The sequence below is a fragment of the Mytilus trossulus genome, chromosome 9 (assembly GCF_036588685.1).
Source record: "Mytilus trossulus isolate FHL-02 chromosome 9, PNRI_Mtr1.1.1.hap1, whole genome shotgun sequence".
NCBI classification, from domain to species: Eukaryota; Metazoa; Mollusca; class Bivalvia; order Mytilida; family Mytilidae; genus Mytilus; species Mytilus trossulus.
The window spans coordinates 14242437-14269603 of record NC_086381.1 but is presented as its reverse complement, the minus strand read 5'-3'; the positions used below and the strand labels follow the sequence as shown (position 1 = coordinate 14269603).

Genomic DNA, 27167 nt, shown 5'->3' with positions numbered 1-27167 from the left:
TGTAAAATAGTTTGCCATATAACACCAATTCAACATTTCATTTAAGACTCAATAGCTCATAAAAGGTTAATTACCAAATTTTAACTTTAAGCAGATAGTTGATTTGAGACCTAAATATTAACAATGCAAATATAAGGTATAAGTCTTGAGTCAGCCTTTTCTTGTCATATTTAAAAAAATCAATTTTCTTCAAAAGGAGCTCCTATTAATATTTTTATCTTTGTTTGCTCCTTAACTAATAAAACTGAGAATGGAAATGCGGAATGTGTCAAAGAGACAACCAGATGCTCCGCAGGGCGCAGCTTTATACGACCGCAGAGGTTGAACCCTGAACGGTTGGGGCAAGTATGGACACAACATTCAAGCTGGATTCAGCTCTAAATTTGGATTGTGATTAAATAGTTGACACAGCATAGGTTTCTGACACAGAATGAATGTGGTCTAATGAACTTCAAAATTTTGTTTTGCCTTTGAGCAATTCACTATGCTGTTGAATATCAATCCTCTCAAAAAAAATTTGAAAAATTTTCTTTTTATTTATGAAATTTCAAATGAGAAAAATTAAACCCCTCCGCCCCCCCCCCCCCCCCCCCCCCCATTTTTTTTCACCCTATCCTTTATTCCAAAACCAATCTCAATTCAAATTTCTAATGGAGTTTGCAACAATAATCACTCATTTAAATACATCATAAAATGTAAAAAAAGTGCTTGTTATCACTGAATGGTAAAGATTGTTTTAATTTATCAGCTGGTAGTAAAAGTGAATATACATTGTATATTGTATAAAACATTGATTTAAGTTGATTCAACAACTATTCTGGACAAAGAAAGATAACTCCAATTGAAATTTCTTGCTATTGCACAATATTGTGCAATTAGATATTTCTTGCTATTGCGCAATACTGTGCAATTGAAAATACTTGCTATTGCACAATACTGTGCAATTGAAGATTTCTTGCTATTGCGCAATACTGTGCAATTGAAAATTTCTTGCTATTGCACAATACTGTGCAATTGAAGATTTCTTGTTATTGCTGAGTACTGAGCAATTGAAAATTTCTTGCTATTGCACAATACTTAATATAATAATTCAAGATCCTGATTTGGACCAACTTGAAAACTGGGCCCATAATCAAAAATCTAAGTACATGTTTGGATTCAGCATATCAAAGAACCCTAAGAATTCAAGTTTTGTTAAAATCAAACTAAGTTTAATTTTGGACCTTTTGGACTTTAATGTAGACCAATTTGAAAACAGGACCAACAAGTGAAAGTGCGAGCTACTGCTCACTGATGATACCCCCGCCGCAAGTGGATAATTTTAATAGTGTAAAAATATGCAAGTGTTCGGTAAACAGGAAGTTGTCAAGTGATGAATCTGAAAACGCATCACACGGTATAGCTGAATATAAATCCTGAAACCAAATTTCAGAAATCCTTGTATTGTAGTTCCTGAGAAAAATATGACGAAAATTTTCAACTTGGCTATCATGTGTAAAATCATACAAGTGTTCGGTAAACAGGAAGTCAATGAATGATGAATCTGAAAACGCATCACACGGTATGGCTGACATATATAAATGTTGATACCAAATTACAGAAAGGGTGGATGTGTAGTTCCTGATAAAAATGTGACGAAAGTTTCATGGGACAGACTGTCTGACGGACGGACTGACAGACAGACAGAGGTAAAACAGTATACCCCCCCTTTTATATAGCGGGGGTATTAAAATGAAGAATCTACATACACAGTTAGATTTGGCATATCAAAGAACCCCATTTATTCAATTTTTGATGAAATCAAACAAAGTTTAATTTTGGACCCCGATTCGAACCAACTTGAAAACTGGGCCAATAATAAAAAATCTAAGTACATTTTTAAATTCAGCATATCAAAGAACCCAACCGATTCAATTTTTTGTCAAAATTAAACTAATTTTAATTTTGGACCCTTTGGACCTTAACGTAGACCAATTTGAAAACGGGACCAAAAATTAAGAATCTACATACACAGTTAAATTCGCCATATCAAAGAACCCCAATTATTCAATCGTGATGAAATCAAACAAAGTTTAATTTTGGACCCTTTGGGCCCCTTATTCCTAAACTGTTGGGACCAAAACTCCCAAAATCAATACCAACCTTCCTTTTATGGTCATAAACCTTGTGTTTAAATTTCATAGATTTCTATTTACTTATACTAAAGTTGTGGTGCGAAAACCAAGAAAAATGCTTATTTGGGTCCCTTTTTGGCCCCTAATTCCTAAACTGTTGGGACCTTAACTCCTACAATCAATACCAACCTTCCTTTGGTGGTCATAAACATTGTGTTTGAATTTCATTGATTTCTATTTACTTAAACTAAAGTTATTGTGCGAAAACCAAGAATAATGCTTATTTGGGCCCTTTTTGGCCCCTCATTCCTAAACTATTGGAACCAAGACTCCCAAAATCAATCCAAACCTTCCTTTTGTGGTCATAAACCTTGTGTCAAAATTTCATAGATTTCTATTAACTTACACTAAAGTTATAGTGTGAAAACCAAGAAAATGCTTATTTGGGCCCTTTTTGGCCCCTAATTCCTAAAATGTTGGGACCAAAACTCCCAAAATCAATGCCAACCTTCCTTTTGAGATCATAAACCTTGTGTTAAAATTTCATAGATTTCTATTCACTTTTACTAAAGTTAGAGTGCGAAAACTAAAAGTATTCGGACGACGACAACACAGACGACGACGCCAACGTGATAGCAATATACGAGGAAATTTTTTTCAAATTTTGCGGTCGTATAACAACCAGATGCTCATCTGGCTTATAGCATATATTTAAAATTCTTAATTTTTTTAATTTCACCCAAGTACATGTATCCTTAAGAAAAAACAAAATTTTTCTTACTTTCCTGATTCAGGAGATCTGTTCATCCATAAATGTATCTGATACATCAGTGTTAACTCTCTCCTCTGCTTCAAGACCTCCAACAATAACATGACTGATCTGTTCATGTGAGAGGCAAAGCTTCCTGATCTGTCAATGTCACCAATAGGTATCCTCCATATACCCTATAGCAAATATATCAAATAATAAAGACAATTACTCCTTGAAATATATTGTAAATGAAATAACTGTTCTGTGCAGGTTTTGTGGAGGAGGTAAAAAAAAAACTAGCAAATCTAACAGATCTATTTTTACACTATCCACTATCAATATATAAATTTGCCGACAATATCAGCAACTTAAGGCCGTTAGTTTTCTCGTTTGAATTGTTTTACATTGTCTTATCGGGGCCTTTTATAGCTGACTATGCGATATGGGCTTTGCTCATTGTTGAAGACAGTACGGTGACCTAAAGATGTTAATGTCTGTGTCCTTTTGGTCTTTTGTGGATAGTTGTCTCATTGGCAATCATACCACATCTTCTTTTTTATATTAACTCCACCACAGCTCCTGGAGGAAATCATATTTTGTTTTATTTTCATGCAAATCTGTGCTGAAGACAATACTCAAAGTAAAATGAGTACACAAAATAAACTCATAAAAGAGAATTCTTAATATTTCAAGTTATTATGTAATATATGAAATGTATGACCTATATATTACACTCATAAATGAAGTAAATATTTGTAAGAAGAAAGACAACTTGGGTATAGCCTTCAACCACTTCTTGTGTACAATTTAAAGGCTATGAATCGATTCTAGATTACCCTTCCAAAGCAAAGTACAACAGAAAGGTTTTGGCTTTTTGTGCTTCTTTGTTACATTTGTTGTTTATGTAGAGATATTAAGATGATAACACAATATTGACTGTTGTACCCCTATTTTTGATATTTTTACTCTTTGAGTATGTTTGTTTTGTTCATGCATCATTGACAATTTAATGGAATTTGATGCGACTGTCATATAAGTGAGAGGTTTAGCTAGCTATAAAACCAGGTTCAATCCACCATTTTCTACATAAGAAAATGCCTGTACCAAGTCAGGAATATGACAGTTGTTACCCATTCGTTTGATGTGTTTGGACTTTTTGATTTTTGATTTTCCTTTTTGAATTTTCCTCGGAGTTCGATATTTTTGTGTTTTTACTTTTTTCACACTGCTCAACCATATTTATATTAAACTTTTAAAATCCTTATTTATTTATGTTTTCATACCTGGAAAAAATTGTTCTGTTTCTTGTCCCCAAATAATCCCTGTGCAGGCATGTGACTTTGTTGTTGCCAGTTGGATGATCCTAGCAACAAGTCTTGAGCAAACTTCAAGTTCTGAAATATACAACATAATTTTATCTCAAGAATGGATCTTGTGATAAAGAGAACACATACATAACATATATGAATATAATATATTATGTGATATACTTTAATGAAACAGTAACCCAACATAACAAATAACTTAACTACTTCTGCAGGGAAATATACTGACTTCAGCAGTAGGCAAGTAATTATATAATACATGTATGTCAAACTCTTCATGGTAAAATGTTCTAAAAGTTGTGAACGAAAGATCTTCCATCAATACCAAGTTCCCCCAATATATGTGATATTTATAGATTATCGTTGATTATCTCAACGAGATTGACTTTCTTGCTTGAGCTGGAACAGCGAAAGTGAGAAAAGCAATTGAGTTGAGATGACCAATGATAATCTGTTTATTGCTATTTTACCTATGACGACGTTGTCAATTTCAATGTCAATTTCGTTAGCATTGCCACGTGGCCTCCTTAGTTTCTAGCGATAATTTTTTCATCTCAAGCGAGAAGCATGATTTGAAAATTATCACAAAACAAGAATGTGTCCTCAGTACACGAATGCCCCACTCGCATAATCATTTTCTATGTTCAGTGGACTGTGAAATTGGGGTAAAATCTCTAATTTTGCATTAAAATTAGAAAGATCATATCATAGGCAACATGTGAACTAAGTTTGAAGTTGATTGGAGTTCAACTTCATCAAAAACTACCTTGACCAAAAACTTTAATCTGAGGCGGGACAGACGGACGGACGGACAGACGGACAAATGGAGGCACGGACGCACAGACCAGAAAACATAATGCCCCTCCCCTCTACTATCGTAGGTGGGGCATAAAAAGATCAAAGAAAAAATGCACAAAATAGCGATAATTCTACAATTTTACAAATATCTGCTACTGAATTATATTTTTTTCATGTAAAATCATTAATTACATTAGTTAGTAAATTAATGCTTTTATGATATTTTGAAGACTGACTTTTTGACCCTATTTTTTCAAAGTAAATATTATATTGCAATCAGACATAAATTGTGCACCTTCCCTTTCATTCAGAATAATTTAATAAAAAGATGTTTCCAAAACTCTTCCTATTCAATAATTCAACCAAATACACAAAGTAAAGATTTACCAAAATTCAGAAATTATTGCTTGTATTTATTACTGTAATTTTGTCATTTTAGACTTTTAAAATGCGATTTTAATTTTCATGATTTTGAGAAAAGTCCTGTTTAATTCATTTTAACTATTTCAAAATGCCAGTTTAAATTATTGTGTTTACAACTCTGTCGCATTTTTCACAATAATAAAAACCTCGCAATAATTTCTGAATTTATAATGTGTTACCTATACATTACCTTATAATATGGTGAGTTGACATATACATCAGCCAATCTGTACATTGATTTGTAATGTGTTACCTATACATACCTTATGATATGGTGAGTTGACATATACATCAGTCAATCGGTACATAGATTTATAATGTGTTACCTATACATACCTTATGATATGGTGAGTTGACATATACATCAGCCAATCGGTACATAGATTTATAATGTGTTACCTATACATACCTTATGATATGGTGAGTTGACATATACATCAGTCAATCGGTACATAGATTTATAATGTGTTACCTATACATACCTTATGATATGGTGAGTTGACATATACATCAGCCAATCGGTACATAGATTTATAATGTGTTACCTATACATACCTTATGATATGGTGAGTTGACATATACATCAGCCAATCGGTACATAGATTTATAATGTGTTACCTTTACATACCTTATGATATGGTAAGTTGACATATACATCAGCCAATCGGTACATAGATTTATAATGTGTTACCTATACATACCTTATGATATGGTGAGTTGACATATACATCAGCCAATCTGTACATAGATTTATAATGAGTTACCTATACATTACCTTATGATATGGTGAGTTGACATATACATCAGCCAATCGGTACATAGATTTATAATGTGTTACCTTTACATACCTTATGATATGGTATATACATCAGCCAATCGGTACATAGATTTATAATGTGTTACCTATACATACCTTATGATATGGTGAGTTGACATATACATCAGCCAATCTGTACATAGATTTATAATGAGTTACCTATACATTACCTTATGATATGGTGAGTTGACATATACATCAGCCAATCTGACCATTGATTTGTAATGAGTTACCTATTCATTACCTTATGATATGGTGAGTTGACATATACATCAGCCAATCTGTACATTGATTTGTAATGTGTAGGAAATCTAGACAAACATAAATGTAAAGCTGCCATACATTTCTCTATCAACAATTTATGTAGTTGTTCTCCTGTTTTACCACTAAGTTTTACTTCAGTTTCTTTTTCTGTGATATCGTCTTTCTTCTCTATATTTTTCTCTCTATCTTTTACATCGGTTTCTTTCAAAATCTCTGAACCAGATTTTCCTTCTGCTGCTGTATCCTTGTTCACTTCATTTTTATCAAAGGTGGTATCTCCACATTCCATCTTTTCTGTATTCTCTTCTTTATCTTTGTTATCAGATGTTTCTTTCTGTTTTTCTGAAGCTCCCTTCATTAGCGAATCTTCAACAACTACTTCAATATTTGTTTCCATTTTATTTTCCTCATTTTTACTTTTTTCAGTTTCAGTATTTTGTAAACTAACAGGTTCCTCCTTTACAGAGGTTGTATCAACTTCCATTCCAACCTCATTGTTTGCCACTTCTTTCTGACTTTCAACACTACCTAAACTTTGACCTTGGGTAACCTTCTCATTATCTGAAGTTTTCTTTTCCACAGTTTTTCCCAGAGATTCTTGATTAGTTTCCTGAGAAGGACCTAAATTGTCCAACATTTTATCTATTTCGATTTGTACGTCATCAGTGTCTTTTATATTTGCAGTAGATTTGGATTCATTACCTTCTGATTGACAAGTAGGAGTTTTCTGGTCAGTATCCACCTTTTTTGCTTCACCATCCTGAGGCTTAACTTTATTGTCCTGTTCAGTTACATCACCACTTATGCCACCTTCACTGATCTCAAGAACATTCACATTATTATCATGTGACACATCATCAAATGACGTACCAAGTGTTCTTACTTCCCCTTGTTTTTTAACTTGCTCTTGTTCTTCATTTTCAATGTCCTCATTTTCTGAGCTAAGAGAGTCATAATCAGCACACAATGACACATTAGCTGACAATATTTGGACTGTTGATTTTTCTCTACTCTTTTCACTTGTTTGTCCTTCATCTTCTGAACTTGTTGACTCATACTGACTCACAAGAGAGGTTGCTAATTCCACAGAATCCTTCTTACTAGCAACAGCTTTATTCATGTCAGTTTTTTGTTCTTCCTCAGAAGTTTGAGAATGGTCCTCATCTTTGGCTGGGATACTCTCAATACTATCTGAATGCTGTACAATATCTTTACCAGCACTTAGTTCTTCTGATTTTATTGTAGATATCTCACTTTTAACAGTTACATCAGACAAAATACTATCAACTGTTTCCACTGTAGATACAACATTCTCAAGTGCAGTGGCAACACTATCTTTGATATCTTGAGAGTTCTCCTCCATTTTGCTTTGGACATCAACATCCATTTTGATACCATCTGTTTTTTTTGTGACTTCTGCAAATAAAAGGAAACTAAATTTTAACAAGAGATACTAATGCATCATTTAAACTTAATTAACTCATAGAAGTTTTGCTAAGAAAAATCTTTAAAAAAATCTATACATTCAATTGTCTCTGATTTTAATAGACATTTGTTTTCTGCCTTTCTGAAAGGATTTTTTCTTTCTTTGAAATTAAAGAATACACATTATATTTAATAGTAATAAATACAGATAAATGGTATGTGAAATACAATCAATGGCAAGCTTGCTGTATCAGCCACCCGTGATGATATCAATATCAGCACGGTTACAAAAGCTTTATCACACCTTTAATCTGTATGACGTCACGTCATCGATTGCAGTCACTGTTGCAAAGGCTTAATCAAAACCGTAATCTGTATGACGTCATGTCAAACCTATAATCTGTATGATGTCATTTCAAACCTCCTTAACTGTATGACGTCATGTCACATAAAAAAAATCTACTTGAATATGTATATAAAAAAGTGTATATGATATGGCTATTTCAATATCACACACTGTATCAACCCTCAACCAATATAATCCCTCAAGCAGAGCTCTTGGGATTATGTTGGTGTCTCGGGTTGATATAAATGCAATATTGAAAAGGCCATATGATATTCTCTATATATATGAAAGTTACAATCAAATATTTGGCAATGAACATTTGTTATTAATTATCATAACCTCTAAAAGAGAGATAGGTAGGTACTTTTGTAGATGACCCAAGAAACCAGAAAGTATTTGATAATCCAGTGTTAATAACCTGAATCTTATCATGTCCCAGTTATTGCATTATAATTGCTGATATTTAAGTGTAAAAGTAATTCTGAACAAGCTGCCTCCTAACTCTCATAAATGAAAAATCTATATATAGAAAGCAGAATAACCCATAACAATGTAATTTCAGGGCGTACAGGAAACAACAACAAAAAATAGAGAACAGAAATGTATTATTTATGTGTAAATACAACATTTGAAAGCAACATTGGAATAAAATCAAATGTCTTCTTGTTTTTGATTGTCATGAGACTCAGAGAGGCTGAATATAAACTTCAGTATATATTGTCCCAAGAAACATGAAAATGACTTTAAATGAGAAAAGTTTAATATTCATCCTACCTGTTTCATCAGTTATCATTGGCTCAAATCCAAAGCTCTGTCTTGCTAAAACCATTGGTGTACCGACATCAGCAACCTTTGATTTTGATTGGCTCATCTCCCCGTCTTCTGAAGATGACCTTCCAATGTTCTCTAGTTTAGCTGTCACAATAATATTACCCTCATCATCTTCATAAATATCTGAACTATCTATACTCAAAGAACTGTCACTGGCTTTGTCATATTTCTTTAATAATTCAATTTGGTTTAATTTGTTAGAGCTGTCTGTATCTGTTGATAAAGAAATGTCTACTTTTTGCACATTGGTGATCTCTTCTCTCATATCATTTTCTGATAGTTCCAATGTTTTCGTCTTTGATTTATTAAGATCAAAGTTGCTAATGGAACCCACAAAAGTGCTGTTTGAAAAACTGGTTTGGGATGATTCTCCTTTGCTATTTTGATTTGTAAGATCTAATTCCATTGGTTGAAAAGTTGAATCTGCTGAAGCATCATATGACACATCATTTGACTGGCTAACTGGATCAGATGATATGTAAGTAGATTCTTGTGAGACTGAATCACTGCATGAGTTTTCAAGAGAGACTACTCCTGATCGTGCCTCTAGAAGTGACATTTTTTGTTTCTGTTTTGAGTATGTATGGTCTTGTGATAAGGTAGGGGTAGATTTTGGTGTATCTGTAACCTTACTTTCAATGCCAGTTGTTTCTTTGCTAAAATAAAATATTACAAGATCAAATTGTATTTGAATGAAAATAAAACAATATATTTTGTGCACAATATATAGATATGCAGTGTCAAAGAAAAACATTGAGTATATGGTTTTATCAAACCTGAAGAATTACTTGGATTTTTAGCATTCAGTTTGCAATACATGTCTTATAAAGAAAAAAATAACAATTCTGAATGTTAAACATATACAATTAGTCTTTTTATTGTTTACACAAGCTTTCAACTACATACATAACTTTTTCTTTCATTCTTAAAAAAAATACCCTCACTTTTCATGGTGTGATAGACATTTAATATAACAACTGTAATTCAATCTATCATCATTTTTTGAAGTTTAATGTTTTGGTTCAGGTCAATCAATTGCAGAAATGTATTGATTGGTTGTTTCACACACAAGCAACACAAAAAGGCTATCTCTGGTTGATAATAACACAATATAATTCGTTGTTTCAGAATCTAAAGCATCATGGGTAATTTCATTGTTCGTACCCTAAAGTGAAAATAACGTTACGTCATCGGTTGAATTTCCATTGTTTATAACGTTTTAAACCAATCAAAACGCTTTGGTGTACGCTTTGAAAATATTACCCAGGATGCATTAGATTCTGAAACGGCGAATTGAGGTTGATATTGACAATGAAAAGTGTAATCTACTCAATATAAGCATTTTTCTCCAATTACCTGTCTAATAATTCTTCATTTTTCTGTTTAGCACTTGCAAATGGACTAGAAGCTGCCTTGTTTATAAAACGTTCAAATAACTGATAATCCATGTCAGGTTGATGTTTGTCTAATATAAGTTTTAAAATAGAGGAATGAAGCCGGTAAAACATCTGTAATAGAAAAGTATTATGAACTAAATTCAATCTATGGCAGTGAGTTACTTTTAGTAATATTCTTTAAAACACCCCACTGTTGCTGTAATAAGCATAAACATTTATGCAGAGGGGGGTTAAAATCAAAAATTTTGTTGATATTTTTCCTCCCTTCTATGTTATGCAGTGTTCATAAAAAAAAAATTTAGTTGTGTAGTTTATAGTGTGAAATATCTTGTTCCTTAAAAGTTTTCTCATTTTTTTTCTGTCTGTAATTTTGTTTGAATAAATGTTTTATAGATTTTTAGAATACTCATTTACCAGAAGTTCAATAAAAAATAGTTTTTCAGCAGAAGAAATGTTGTTTATACTACAGCTCTAAGATATTGATGTTTGTTCTGTAGTTAATTTATAAAGGTACAATTTATATATTTTTTTCTTTCAGCAGGAAAGTAAAAGAAGTCAACTGCCTCTATTCATCATATTGATTGTTTAACTGGTTGCTGTTTAATGTCACTTTTATCATTAATGTGCTACAGCAGTAAGTTTGTTTATAAAATGGAGGAAGCCAGAGTGTGGAAAGAGAACCATCAACCTTTATCAAAAGGGAAAATTTAACTGGAAAATTTAATTTGTGAAAATATGTAATGGTATTTTGAGGGACCTATTCCAAAATCTGATATCTTCACTCTAACAAATTACCTCTAAAGCTTCTACAGCAAGATGTGGTGTTGAATAGGCATAGGCTATCTTCTTAGGATAGGGTGCATTCTCTTCATATAAACACTCAGTTGCCTAAAATATCATATATGTTTGAGCATAGTGTTCCATGAATATTTAGTAGATAAATTCAAAAATTGAATTGCATTTTGGGAGCTTAAATGTTTTTAGCATTCTGATAAGTCAAAATATCATTTACAAAGACCCTGAAACTGTGTAAACAACTTTACAGCGATAGATATAAATTTCTGAATTGGTCCATAACCTAGACTTAAGACTTTAAACTGCAAGAATTTGATTTATAAAATAGTTCTCGTTGACTTTTTGCTCAATTTCAATAATTGCTTATACTCTTATTTCACTGCTTGGTGTCTATTGTTTGGTCACTTAAGTGCCTGAGATATGAATATAGGCTCTCCATTATCATACATTATTTAAAACAAAAAATATTATTTTCCCATACCTGTTCATAATGTTTTAGGAAATCTCCAGGTGACTTTTTCATTTTCTCAAGACATTTGCCTATCATGTAATGTTGTAACCATTCCTCCTCATTCTCACACTCGATGGCCTTCCTGTAACAGTTATAGGATGTCCGTAACATCTCCTGTCTACTATTGGTGGCTATCTGTTCCATCTCTGCACTTAATGGAAAAGTGAATTTCTGTAAAGACAAAGACAGATCCTTGTTAACCAAAGATGAATTATCCTACATCACTAACCTAGTCAGAAAGAGGAAAAATCATGGTAGACTTAATTATGTGATTGTAGGCCAAAATATAACCTAAAATATTATCTTAAAAATAAAACCCTAACAAAAGTATGAAAACAGGCGCTTGCAATGGGCAATAGGGAAAAACTGTAAGAACAGAACAAATTTAAAAAAAAAATCAATTTCATAAAAAGAATATCCCCAACAAATCTCTAAATTAATATCGGTAACAAATATTTCAGAACAATAAATAAAAAAAAGAAACATGGAAAAGAGTTTGATTAGACTTTCATCAAGCCTAATATTGTCCAGATTTCACTGTTCCTACCCATGTTAGTTGTCTAGAGGAATGGGAGTGTAACTGGTAGGCCAATGATCCGTATTCCATCCACAGTTTACCATTACTTTCATCTATCTGTAACGCTCTTCTGAAACATCTTAATGCTGCTATTGATTTCTTGTGGACAGGGAAATCCATTTTCAGTTCGGTCTACAATACAAAGAAATCAGCAACAGTGATATAAAAGATAAAGCATCTGAACTCCTTTAGTTTATGAGATTACTAAAATGCCCAGGATGTGCAATCAAATTTTCATAACTTTTCATGACTTTTTTCACCTTACAATAATAATTATTTTATAAATACTTGATGTTACCATAATTTCTAAAGATTATGTGTAACCTTAAACCAACTTCCAAAGCATGTTTAAAAACATCCTTTATTGCAGACGAACTATGATTTCATTTAAATAAATGATTTAGGACATTGTAAGGCCCATATGAACATCTCTTCAATGAAAATTTACTTGGTTCTTGAATGCACTTAATATTTCTCAAATTAAAATAAATATTTGTCAAAACTATATATTTTGGTCTTTTTTTTATTTGCTTAAGGTGGATCGGGACCATTCGACTGCGCATAATTTCACGCATGGATTACAATGCACACGAAACGTACGTGTTGTAAATTCAATATTTTTTTTTTTTTTTATATTTTGATTGATTAGAAATGTTAAATCATTTATGTCACACAGAATTATTATCGTTATTATGTGTATCTGTGAAAGGCTTAAACTGACATTTCACCCATTTTCAACATTTTTCCCGCCATAAATTGGGTTTTAAGGTTTTAAATGTCCTTATCGGTGACCTACTGTTTTTATTTGCTCAGTCTTTGATGCTACATTTCAGCTTTTTATATCATAGTTTTGGACAAAGTGTCAAAGAACGTTTTTTTGATATTCTGATAAAAATACATCAACACCTCTATTTTCCCTGTCATTTCATTGAAAAAAGGTCCCTTTTACATACCTGATTAAAAGTAAAATTTTAAGCTAAAATGGTCATGACCCTCTATTTTTTTTTCGACCAATTTGATTCGATTTCTGTAAAGAATAAAATAACCAAAAAAAATGGCACTTCTGATAGAAACTTCGAATAGGCCCGGGCCACCTTAAACCTCTCAAACTTTTTGATGAAAATTTACAAATTTTGCAATACATGTACTAATATCTAAAGTCCAAAAAATGCCTTTAGCACATCTCTTCTTTTTTTTTAATGTCAAATATACTTACAGAATTAAGTTTTTGTTCTAACTGACTCATCCTTGCCAGAGCCATACCCGCCCAAGAGTCTAAACGACTAGGATTTACACATATATCATTCATGTAGTATTTTATGGCCTTTCTGAAAATAAAAATTAAATGCCATAAATAAAAAAAAATTCTTCACAACATTTTTTCTTCACAACATTTTTTTCTTCTCAATTAGTATATTGCATATAAACCTGTACTTTTAATTAGCTGAACAAAATTTCGAGACATTCCAAAATTGTATTTTATTTCTCAGTAAGATTTAACATTGAAGACAGCATGTTACAAAGCTGTACAAAGCAGGGTTTATGTTCAAATCACATAATCCTGTTTTCGTTTTGATTATATGATCATATCATATGTTTTTGTATGTCATATGAATGAATGAATACTGTACATGCCTTTTCAATGGAAATTGTGACGTCACAACACATTCTAAATAGCATGGAAACGCATGAGACAATGATACATTCAATATCTAACTTAACAGCCTTCCATCATTATCATCTTAAAAAAGAACAAATATAGCAAACAAGTGAAGACATCCTCTACGAGTTTAATAAGCAAAAGACTTCACCTATAATTTATACTTACGCCTGCTCATGATTTTTGAAGTAGTAGTCAGCTAACAGATAATATAGTTCTTGTGATACAGGTCTGAAATAAACAGTGATTTTATGCGTAATATTGATTTCAATAACAACTTTACATTTAAAGTAACAGTCATTGAAGTATATGATGACTCACTGCCTTATCTATACCTGTGGAAATTCATTTTGGATGTGACAAGTCTTCTCATTGAACCAAAGTTTAGTCTATCAGCTCACAGACATAATTTTGTCATGTGACCCTGACATCAACATCAGTTATTCCTGATTTACACCAGAAAAATGGAATTAAGAATCAGAATATATTTTTTCTGTCTATAAGAAATAAGCTAAAAAATGTGGCGCACACTTTTATATCACTAACATTCTTCATATGCAGAAAAAATATTACAGTCATTCCTTAATGAATAAAGGAAGTAAAACTCATTGGAAAAAAATAAAAATATACTTACGATGGATTGTAAATAGACTCCTCATTAAATGTGTCAGTTGTTCCATCAATGTAATCTTGTAAGGAATCAATCACATATACTGAAATATATAATTATTACATGTTCAAATTATGGTTATTTTATCTTTTTGAGTTATTGTTTCATTAATAAGTAGCTTCTTCTTCAGATATTTGCAGAATATATAAGAGAATCAGTCAATGAAGAAAGTGGCCAAATGTGATTGTATTAATTTCGTGAACACTTAAGACACTAGATAAGTTGGACAAAACAAATGAACTATGAACTTTGGAGTATTCCTGACCTTTGAGACAAAATCTAAACATTTAATTTTGCAAGATCCAATGTCAGATAGAAAGAAGATTAATTTAACAGGTTTAAAAAGAATTGTGTTGTAAACTTTTTACATACCTTCTGTGTAAAAGATAGAGAAGACTTAATAGTTATCTTATCATGAGTAGAAACTTACCTGGCTTTTGTGATTCTGGTACCAAATTACAAATTCTCCTTAATAAATGTTCAACCTATAAAGGAAAAAAATATAACTCTTTCAAAACAATCATTTTTAAATGCACTCTCTACAGATGTTGTTATAATAAATTTCTTACATTTGTAGATATCGTGAAATGAGAAGAGTTTACTAGAACTTATATAATTACCTCTGCAGGTACTGCTTCTGTTTTATAACTGTCAAATTCTGGCACTGATTTTGGTTTAAAATAGTTAAATAAATCGTCAGTGCGTTCCCATGTCAAGTCAATCTGCGGAGCATTATGGTCCATTAGATGACGATATCTGCCTTTCTTTGTTGGATGACCATATAAACAAAAGAAGCATTGCTCCACTGCTTGGCCTAATTCCTCGTTGAATATATCTGAGGAGGATTTTTCTGAGGTTAAGATTCCAATATAGAAGAGCAGGAACTCTCCTTCAGACTTTGTACACCAAGCATGTCTGTAATACAAACAATATTTCATGTGATATATGTGAAACTAAAGTAAGGTACAACTTACACAGAAATATACTCAAGATTCAAAATAATGATTTTTTATGGGATTTCTGAAATAAGATTAAAATGTTTTTATCTACTAACTTTTTATTAATTATAAGTGCTACTTTTAATAATATGGATCTTGATCCATGGTTTCAGAAACATTAACAAATAAGGGCTTACTACTGGGATTATTCTGAAATCAGATGATATTTTTTCTGCAGGGTCAATGAGAATAATTAGGAATCATATTTCAGAATGTAAAGATTAATTTACTAATTTAGTAGCTAATCTTTCTACTTTCTGTTGAGGAGGCCAGAATAATTTGGAATCATATTTCAGAATGTATAGATTAATTTACTAATTAAGTAGCTAATCTTTCTTCTTTCTGTTTAGTGCCTTAGGAAAGAATTGGAGCAAAAGTTCCTGTATTCTGACTAAAAAAAAAATGTGCATCTGTGAAAAAGACATCTAAGAACATGTAAACCATACCTAAAACAATGTCTATGTTGTTGAAAATAAAGTATTTTATATGAGGTTAAATTGTAGTATTACCTGCCAAGATATTCATGTGCTATATTTAGTAACATAAGTGAAGAAGGAATAGAACTGTCCAATTCTTCTGGTACTGGACTTATTGGTTTTGGTGCTTCACTCTCTTCTCTGTTAATAAAATAATAAGGTACCAGCATGAAAGTATATCTTACCTTACAATTCATTCTTTAAGAGAAATATGTTTTAAGATTGTAGTAGATGGTTCTCGAACTAATGTCGTTTCTCAGTTCTTTCTGTAAATTTATTAGCTCAGGTCATCCTAAGACTCGTTGGAAATCATATTCTATTTTTTTTTTTATTAAATTATGTATACAGTACTAAATGTTGCTTTATCAATAATATATATAAAAGACAAGTCGTAAATATTGATCCTACAATCAAAGACAATAGCAATGTTTTTCCAATATAAAAAAAATAACATACAGATATATACATGCATCTCAATGAAAAAATATAATTTTTACTCACTTTTTTATAAGTTTATATAACAGTATCCATGGTAATACAGTACCGATTGGCATATCTATACAAGTATCAGGAACTGACATTTCAACATCTATCATGTAGATTAGGTTATGTGAAAGTCTAGCTTGGTTTACTTTAGGTAAACTAGAAATGACCAGTTTGTCTTTCTTTATGATCCTGTGAATAAAGTAAACGTACAATAAACAAAAATAATTATAATACTGAGCCTGATGTCACAAGTATTCTTTCATAGCAAGGTAGATTAAAGTATATTCTTATCATACAGAAAATTCTTAAAAGACAGCTTCATACAGCCAAAGCCATAAATGGGAGCCAATTAATATGCAACTGGTAGGTACACTTTGAATTACATTGAACTTTTTAAACCAATAGTAAGGCATTGATATAAATAGTTTAATAAATCTAATATTCACCAAAGCAAGTTTGTTTCAAGGACTAATATTTTAAAACAGCTCATTATTTAAATCAAAATTTAATTGACTACTGAACAAAACTATTAAAATAAACTATATAATATCACTCACAATATCAAGGATTCACAGGTTTGGACCAATGTTGCTGCCCATTGCTCCTTCTCAGAGGACTCACTCATCTTATAAGCTTGAACTGCTTCATCTAAGGTTATCTCAGACCATAAAAATGCTCTCTGTTTTTCAAAATTAAAAATTATTCAAATTTTAAATCTTCAACCATGAAACTTCACTACTGTACACATTAGAATAGGCCTGTCACGGTTATTGCAGCAATTTTGAACAGGGGGTAGATTTTCATAATGAAACGCAGGTTTTTCATGTACTATTATACTATTTCCCCCTATATCCAAAAAATCAACCCCTATTCAACATGGCTGCAATGACCATGAAAGGGGCTTTTAAAATGGTATTAATCTAGTAATTCTACAAATTATTAATAGATGAAACGAAAAAAAAATCATACAATATATATTAAATGACAAGAAATTTCACATAATACAAGTAAATTCATAAAACTAAAACTTTTTTTTACAAAAAGAAAACATGCTATCCAAAGTTTTCATTTTTTCCAGCTAAAAATATATGTACATGTATTGAACTCATAAAGATTATTTTTAGTAACAACCTTATAATCTTTCAATTTTATCAAGGAATCCTGAAGCAAAAGTAGTTGTGATCTTCTTTCTGTTGCGCTAGTTGTCATAGAAACTTGCTGTAAATAAAATTTTATAGTAATTATTGTGATTCCCTGTTTATCATTTACTGCCTATATGTACGAGGATTATGCATCAACAATCACATAGAAGTGTTATCATTTAGCAATAAAAAGTTCACATTTAGGTAATAAAACCAAAAATAGACAAGATAGAACAAAGATTCATATTGGCATACAACGCCAGTGATAAGGTATCAATATAATGATAGAGAGGCTTACATATAATACATACAATACCTTTATCATAGAACTGACATATCCATAATGATAGAGAGGCTTACATATAATACATACAATACCTTTATCATAGAACTGACATATCCATAATGATAGAGAGGCTTACATATAATACATACAATACCTTTATCATAGAACTGACATATCCATAATGATAGAGAGGCTTACATATAATACATACAATACCTTTATCATAGAACTGACATATCCATAATGATAGAGAGGCTTACATATAATACATACAATACCTTTATCATAGAACTGACATATCCATAATGATAGAGAGGCTTACATATAATACATACAATACCTTTATCATAGAACTGACATATCCATAATGATAGAGAGGCTTACATATAATACATACAATACCTTTATCATAGAACTGACATATCCATAATGATAGAGAGGCTTACATATAATACATACAATACCTTTATCATAGAACTGACATATCCATAATGATAGAGAGGCTTACATATAATACATACAATACCTTTATCATAGAACTGACATATCCATAATGATAGAGAGGCTTACATATAATACATACAATACCTTTATCATAGAACTGACATATCCATAATGATAGAGAGGCTTACATATAATACATACAATACCTTTATCATAGAACTGACATATCCATAATGATAGAGAGGCTTACATATAATACATACAATACTTTTATCATAGAACTGACATATCCATAATGATAGAGAGGCTTACATATAATACATACAATACCTTTATCATAGAACTGACATATCCATAATGATAGAGAGGCTTACATATAATACATACAATATCTTTATCATAGAACTGACATATCCATAATGATAGAGAGGCTTACATATAATACATACAATACCTTTATTATAGAACTGACATATCCATAATGATAGAGAGGCTTACATATAATACATACAATACCTTTATCATAGAACTGACATATCCATAATGATAGAGAGGCTTACATATAATACATACAATACCTTTATCATAGAACTGACATATCCATAATGATAGAGAGGCTTACATATAATACATACAATACCTTTATTATAGAACTGACATAACCATAATGATAGAGAGGCTTACATATAATACATACAATACCTTTATCATAGAACTGACATATCCATAATGATAGAGAGGCTTACATATAATACATACAATACCTTTATCATAGAACTGACATATCCATAATGATAGAGAGGCTTACATATAATACATACAATACCTTTATCATAGAACTGACATATCCATAATGATAGAGAGGCTTACATATAATACATACAATACCTTTATCATAGAACTGACATATCCATAATGATAGAGAGGCTTACATATAATACATACAATACCTTTATCATAGAACTGACATATCCATAAACCTACATGTGTTTCTGATATGAAGCTGTTTTACCTTATTTCGGCTTTTTTATCAGCAGAGTATTATCTCTTTTTTTTTTATTGTTTCTTAGAAGTGTATAACTTTATTTGGACTTGTTTCTCAGCAGTGTTTAACCTTATAAGGACTGGTATATCAGCAGTGTAGTACCTTATTTGGGCATACATATCAGCAGTGTATTATTACCTTATTAAGACTAGTTTTCAGTAAGCAGTCCACCACTTTATCAAACTCCCCAGCATCATACCACTTCTGTGTTTCATCAAATGATTGAGATCTTTCTAATGATTTCAACTGTTTCTCTACTTCAACTACAATAGATTTTGAAACATACAGGGAAATAAATATTTAAAATGCAATTACTATTTTTGTTTTTACTATAGGAGTCTGGTTGTTGGGAGTTAATGCTATTGAAAATTTAATGTTCTGTTTAGATCCTTTGATTTTTTTAAAAAATTTTAAATGTTTAAAATTTTTGGCTTTTCAAACTTTTGGTCCTTGGCATACCTTTTACAAATTTCTAAAAAATAATGTGGATCAAGAATGAACTAGTATTATTATACATAACATCCAAGAAAGTGTATTTTATCTTTAGGATTGTATTTTTATTCAGTCCTTTGAAAAAATAAGATGTAAACCTTCAACTGTAAATTCAGAATTGTTTTGAATGATTTTGCAAGGACATGGGATTCACCAAAATAAAGCCTCACGTTTTAAATTTAAAAGTGATATTTTAATATAGAATTTTTGAAAATTGAAATAAATCTTACAATTTTGTACATTTCAGCATTTGCAATAATAAATGCATAATTTTTTCTCTCACAATAAACATTACTTACCTACAGATAAGACTTTATGTATGCTACAGTTAGGTATTACTATCTGTATATCTGTATCAGTTTCTGCCTCCGATGATTCCTTTAGACAGCATAATGCCTAAAAACAAATCAACATTTTTTCAATATTAACAAATCTTCATAAGTTTTAATGACTTGTATGATGCATTATAATAATGATGATCTAAGACTTTGTATCAAAATGAAGTGAGGTTTTACAATGAGATTTGTGTAAAGAATTATTAAAGAAAATTATGGAAACTCTGTATAATTGACGCATTTTGTGTAAAGAATTAGTAAAGAAAATTATGGAAACTCTGTATAATTGACGCATTTTGTGTAAAGAATTAGTAAAGAAAATTATGGAAACTCTGTATAATTGACGTATTTGAAATTTTTCAACCTTTCTTGATTTCCCATTATTCTTTTCACTTTAGTATTAAGACGTCTGCTAATTTTAATGTAATAAGTGAACATATAAAGTACTGTTGATTTCTTTTATTTTTCTAGGTAACAATTTTAGTGAAAAGAGGAAAACTTTCATTTTTTGGGATATTTCATTTAGCAGATTTTCTTGGATTCCTATAAAAAAAATTGTTATTCATTAAACGTTCTGTTACGGCCAGAAATCGCCTTTAAATTGTAGCCAACAAAAGACACAAATCAATAATAAAATTTAACAATATTTAATATACAAAAGTTTACAAAAGGTATTACACAAATATTACTGTTAACTTAACTGTCAAAATATGAGTCCAATCTGTTATCTTTATCTGTATCCGGAAATCTTTCGGAATCCAATTTGAATATTACGTTCACTACTAATGTCACAATCCAGTATGATGTTGTTTGTAGAATAAAAGTGTCAATCCAAATGCTGTGAATACTAATGTCTATCAATGTCTATGTCCAAGTTTAATTATGAGAGTTTAACTGTAGTGTCTGTATATATAGTGTTGTCATGGAAAGTTCTTGAACACTCTATAATGGAACATTGTGGAAAATCCTGGAAAGTTACAACGGAAGTTTCTGGAATAACGTAGAAGTTTAAATTACGCATCTTTTATAAGGATCATTCTAGAAAGTTCCAATCATTCTGTGATTGTTCCAGTGACTCATAAACTGCACAGTTATATAATTATTTGGTAAACAACTATCAGGCCATTCAACACAAATTAGGCCAACATAAATAAACATAATCATTACAATATCATAACACCTCCCCCCTTAAAAGAAGTTTTAGTGTAACAAAAACTTATCATGAATAATATGAACAAAAATACATAATATATACAAAGTGATTTAATAAGCTCTAGATAAAGCATCAGCTATTATATTATCTTTACCCTTAATATGTTTTACAATTACATCATATTCCTGTAACAATAAACTCCACCTAGTCAACCTCTGATTCTTGTTTCTCATTTTATGCATGAAGGTGAGAGGATTATGATCAGTATAAACAAGAATAGGATATACAGTGGGATTCAAATATACATCAAAATGTTGAAGTGCTGACAACATTGCAAAACACTCTTTTTCAATAGTTGAATAATTTTTCTGATGTTTATCTAATTTCTTAGAAAAATATGATATAGGTTTTTCAACATTATCATCTGTCTCTTGATATAAAACAGCTCCTATTCCTACATCGCTTGCATCAACGGCAAGTTTAAATTGTTTTTCAAAGTCTGGAGTAATCAGAACTGGACTATTAATTAAAAGTGATTTGCTATTTTCAAAAGCGTTTTGACAATTTTCACTCCAGATAAATTTAGAGTCTTTTCGTAAAAGATGAGTCAATGGTTGAACAACAGTAGCAAAATTTGAACAAAATTTCCTGTAAAATCCTATCATGCCTAAATATCTCATAAGTTGTTTTCTATTTGTAGGAGGAGGAAATTTGGAAATAGCTTCCACTTTAGCCATTATAGGTTTTACTTGACCTTGACCAACTGTATGCCCTAAATAATCAACAGTGGCCTGACAAAATTCACTTTTACCAAGATTAACAGTCAAATTTGATTTTGACAATCTATCAAAAGTATCATACAAATGTGTTAAATGCTGTTCCCAGCTATCACTACATACAATTAGATCATCAATATAAGCATAACAACAGTCTAAATCTTTTATAACATTATTGATCATTCTTTGAAATGTAGCTGGAGCACTTTTCATGCCAAACGGCATTACAGTATATTGAAATAAGCCATCTGGTGTAACAAAAGCTGATATTTCACGAGCTCTCTGTGTCAATGGAACTTGCCAATAACCTTTCAATAAATCAAATTTGCTCACAAATTTTGCTTGACCAATATTGTCAATACAATCGTCTATCCTTGGAATCGGATAGGAATCAGATTTTGAGACTGAATTTACTTTTCTGAAATCAGTCACGAAACGAAAAGTTTTATCTGGTTTTGGCACAAGGAGACAAGGAGAGCTCCATTCACTGTTACTCGGCTCAATAATATCATTGTCAAGCATATATTTAATTTCTTTTCTCATAACTTCAAGTTTGAGTGGATTGAGCCGGTAAGGATGTTGCTTAATTGGAGAAGCATCTCCTACATCAACATCATGACAAACAGCAGTTGTTTTGTTAGGCACATCTGGAAAAAGATTTTTGAAAGAAAATACCAAAGTTTTTATTTCTTCTCTACGATCAAAAGACAGATGTGCAAGTTTTGAATCTAAATTTGACAAAATTTCTGAATTTTTCAATCTAACTGTCTCTTCCATAGTTTTACAACTAAAAGTTGGTTCAATTACATCTGGTTTGTCATGATTGTTCTCAAATTTAACCATGCCTAAAGTGGCAACTGGTTTACTATCACATAGTACATTAGTACGCTCAAAATATGGTTTTAACATATTAATATGACACACTCTATTTTGTTTGCGCCGACCTGGAGTTTTTACAATATAATTCAAATCATTAATTTTACTCTCTATTGTATAAGGACCACAATATTTAGCCTGTAAAGGATGTCCAGGGACTGGCAAAAATACAAGTACCTTATCACCAGGCTCAAAAACTCTGTCCCTGGCATCTTTATCATACCATATTTTCATCTTGTTCTGTACATTTTTTAAGTTTTTCTGAGCAATTTGACAAGCAGTAAACAATTTTTCTTTAAATCTAGATACATAGTCTAAAAGATTCAAGTCAGTATGTTCAGTAAGCCACTTTTCCTTAATCAATTTTAACGGTCCCCTTACAGTATGACCAAGTACCAACTCAAAGGGACTAAATCCAAGGGATTCTTGAACAGCCTCTCGGACTGCAAAAAGTAGAAAGTGAACTCCATCATCCCAGTCTCTGTCAAATTGAAGACAAAAAGTTCTAATCATGTTCTTCAATGTTTGATGAAAACGTTCTAAGGCACCTTGAGATTCTGGATGATAAGCACTTGATCTGTATTGAGCAATCCCTAACTGGTATACGACTTGCTGAAATAAACCTGACATGAAATTTGATCCCTGGTCGGACTGTATAGACTTAGGAAGTCCTACTAATGTGAAAAATTTGATCAAAGCTTTGACGATAGTAGGTGTCTTGATATTTCTGAGCGGAATAGCTTCAGGAAAGCGGGTAGATGTACACATGATTGTCAATAAATACGCATTTCCTGTTTTGGTCTTTGGTAAAGGTCCAACGCAGTCAATTAGAACTCTGCTGAAAGGTTCGTCAAAGGCTGGAATAGGCAGAAGTGGTGCTGGTGGTATTTTCTGGTTAGGTTTACCAACAACCTGGCATATATGGCATGATTTGCAGTATTCTGCAACATCATTTCTAAGTTTAGGCCAGTAGAAATGCTGCAAAATCTTAAGGTAAGTCTTCCTGATACCTAAGTGTCCAGCCAAGGGGGTGTCATGGGCAAGACCAATAATTTCTTGCCTATAAACTTTAGGCACCACCACTTGGTACACCACTCTCCATTCCTCCTCTGGTGTAGCATCAGGAGGCCTCCACTTCCTCATTAAAATGCCGTCCTGATGGTAAAAGCATTCGGCCACTTTGTCTGCTTCCTCCTGTGGTTGAGCCCTCTGGCTGAGCTGAAGAACCTCAGGGTCTTTATGTTGTTCTTTAGATAAATTTTCTCGGTCTAATGAATGACTGTTAACGTCTGGCCATGGCATAATAACATTCTTGTTAACACTAGGTGGTTTTGTAATGGCCTTTTCTGAGCTACCAGGACCTTCAATGTCAGCTATAAAAGTGTCAGAAAGGTCCATGTAATCAAATTTGTCTTCTTGCAAATTCTCATTTTGTTGTTTTCTAGCCATCGCCCTAGTAACAACACAAGCTGGATACAATTCAGCATCATCTTCAGGTGATTTAACATCCACCACCGGTTCACTGGTAACAATTGGTTCAGCAACCACTTTGTTCCTAGCTAGATCATTTCCTAGCAATAATGTAACACCCTCAACAGGGAGATTAGGACGAACACCTACAACAACTGGTCCAGTTATCAAATCTGACTTCAGATAAATACGATGAAGAGGAACATCTATACAACCCAACTCTACACCTTGTAACAAAACGGAGGCACCAACAGAAGTCTTCTCAGACAAAGGCAACACACCTTCTAACAATAAAGATAGAGAAGCTCCAGTGTCCCGTAAAATCTTAATAGGCTGAAGAGTGGTATCATCAACAATAGAAACAAACCCATCAGACATAAAGGGTTTATATTCCTCCATGTAATCACAAAAACTGGACTTAAAAGCCTGACGCGCAGGACATTCCAATGTACTGGTAATATAAGGTGTCGTACAAGCACTGGTCTTTGGCTTAATATCTCGTTCATTCTTCTTCTGGAGTCTAAAACAATCAGCCATCAGGTGACCAATCTTCTTACAATAAGCACAAGTCAGTGACTTCTTCTCAAAAGTATCAAATTTTGAACTAGACATATTATAACTGGACTGACTCTTATTCTGTGGAACAGGCTTACTATCAGTATGCTCAGTGCTTTGATTTTTGTAATTTCCACTGGAAGTATTATAATTTTGACCCTTGAAACTTCTTTTATGTGAAAGAGTATAATTATCTGATATAACAGCTGCATCATGTATTGACTCAACAGTTTTGTCGTCTAAATGTGTTTTTAATTCTGAATGAACACATTGTTTGAACTCTTCTAATAACATCAATTGTCTTAGGTGATCAAAATTGTTATTTGTTTTCTTTGAAGTAAGCCATTTATCAAATAGATCTTCTTTTTCCCGAGCAAATTCCACATAGGTTTGCGAATCAAACTTTTTATAAGATCTAAATTTCTGTCTATATGCTTCTGGTACTAGCTCATAGGCTTTCAAAACTTCCTGTTTCACAGTGTCATAATCAGAACTTTTTTCTGATGGAAGTGCAGAGTATATTTCAGCGGCCTTTCCCTCAAAAACACTTTGCAGCATGGTAGTCCAATACGGCATTGGCCATTTCAAATTATTAGCAATTTTCTCAAACTGTGGAAAATATTTATCGACTGTTTTTTCACAAAATTTTGGAACCAAACGTATATTTTTTGCTGCATCAAAATAATCTGATTTTGACTGGACTTTAGTGTTGCTTTCTTCTTTGACCATTTCAATTTTCAGCTTTTCCATCTCTAGTCTTTCCCTCATTTCAAGTTCTGCCTGTTTTAATTTAAGTTCATCTTGTTTTAATTTGAATTCATCTTCTTTTTCTTTTTCTTGTTTATCCATTTCCAATCTTTCCTTCATTTCCAGTTCTTTTAATCTAAGTTCATGTTCTAATTCAAGCTGTTTTAATTTAAAGGCGTCAACATTTTCGACCTTAAGTTCAAGAGCCTCTTCACCTAAAATTTCTGCGTCAACTAGTTTGTCTATAACCAAATTTTTTATAATTTGTTTTCTCATAGATACTTTAAAAGCTAATTTCAGTTGTTTAGCAAGCAACACTAATTCCTCTTTCTTTAAATTATCAAAACTCTCCAGGTCTGGCGTTTTCAAAAATTTACCAGCATCAAATGCCATTTTGTAGAATTTTGTTGGCTAGTTATAATAAAAATATTAAACAAATTTTGAATAAAATATGTTCAGTATCCCGGACGAGCCCCCAATTTCTGTTACGGCCAGAAATCGCCTTTAAATTGTAGCCAACAAAAGACACAAATCAATAATAAAATTTAACAATATTTAATATACAAAAGTTTACAAAAGGTATTACACAAATATTACTGTTAACTTAACTGTCAAAATATGAGTCCAATCTGTTATCTTTATCTGTATCCGGAAATCTTTCGGAATCCAATTTGAATATTACGTTCACTACTAATGTCACAATCCAGTATGATGTTGTTTGTAGAATAAAAGTGTCAATCCAAATGCTGTGAATACTAATGTCTATCAATGTCTATGTCCAAGTTTAATTATGAGAGTTTAACTGTAGTGTCTGTATATATAGTGTTGTCATGGAAAGTTCTTGAACACTCTATAATGGAACATTGTGGAAAATCCTGGAAAGTTACAACGGAAGTTTCTGGAATAACGTAGAAGTTTAAATTACGCATCTTTTATAAGGATCATTCTAGAAAGTTCCAATCATTCTGTGATTGTTCCAGTGACTCATAAACTGCACAGTTATATAATTATTTGCTAAACAACATCATACGGGATTGTGACATTAGTAGTGAACGTAATATTCAAATTGGATTCCGAAAGATTTCCGGATACAGATAAAGATAACAGATTGGACTCATATTTTGACAGTTAAGTTAACAGTAATATTTGTGTATTACCTTTTGTAAACTTTTGTATATTAAA

The 27167-nt window shown here is 31.7% G+C and overlaps 1 protein-coding gene across 2 annotated transcripts in view; it reads right to left on the bottom strand.

Annotated features, from left to right (window-relative positions):
* The window catches only part of LOC134685184 (calcineurin-binding protein cabin-1-like), a 103477-nt gene that overhangs the window by 3940 nt on the left and 72370 nt on the right, over positions 1–27167 (bottom strand). For both annotated transcript variants that reach the window (XM_063544670.1, XM_063544671.1), the window contains exons 22-40: positions 20373–20469; positions 19720–19844; positions 17796–17882; positions 17222–17343; positions 16680–16853; positions 16212–16319; positions 15325–15619; positions 15135–15189; positions 14669–14747; positions 14203–14265; positions 13591–13702; positions 12345–12506; positions 11768–11968; positions 11287–11379; positions 10451–10602; positions 9038–9750; positions 6473–7908; positions 4149–4259; positions 2896–3059 (exon numbers count right to left, since the gene is read on the bottom strand). In XM_063544670.1, the coding sequence (XP_063400740.1) occupies positions 2896–3059; positions 4149–4259; positions 6473–7908; positions 9038–9750; positions 10451–10602; positions 11287–11379; positions 11768–11968; positions 12345–12506; positions 13591–13702; positions 14203–14265; positions 14669–14747; positions 15135–15189; positions 15325–15619; positions 16212–16319; positions 16680–16853; positions 17222–17343; positions 17796–17882; positions 19720–19844; positions 20373–20469 (4349 nt within the window). The remainder of the gene's footprint in view (positions 1–2895; positions 3060–4148; positions 4260–6472; positions 7909–9037; positions 9751–10450; positions 10603–11286; positions 11380–11767; positions 11969–12344; positions 12507–13590; positions 13703–14202; positions 14266–14668; positions 14748–15134; positions 15190–15324; positions 15620–16211; positions 16320–16679; positions 16854–17221; positions 17344–17795; positions 17883–19719; positions 19845–20372; positions 20470–27167) is intronic.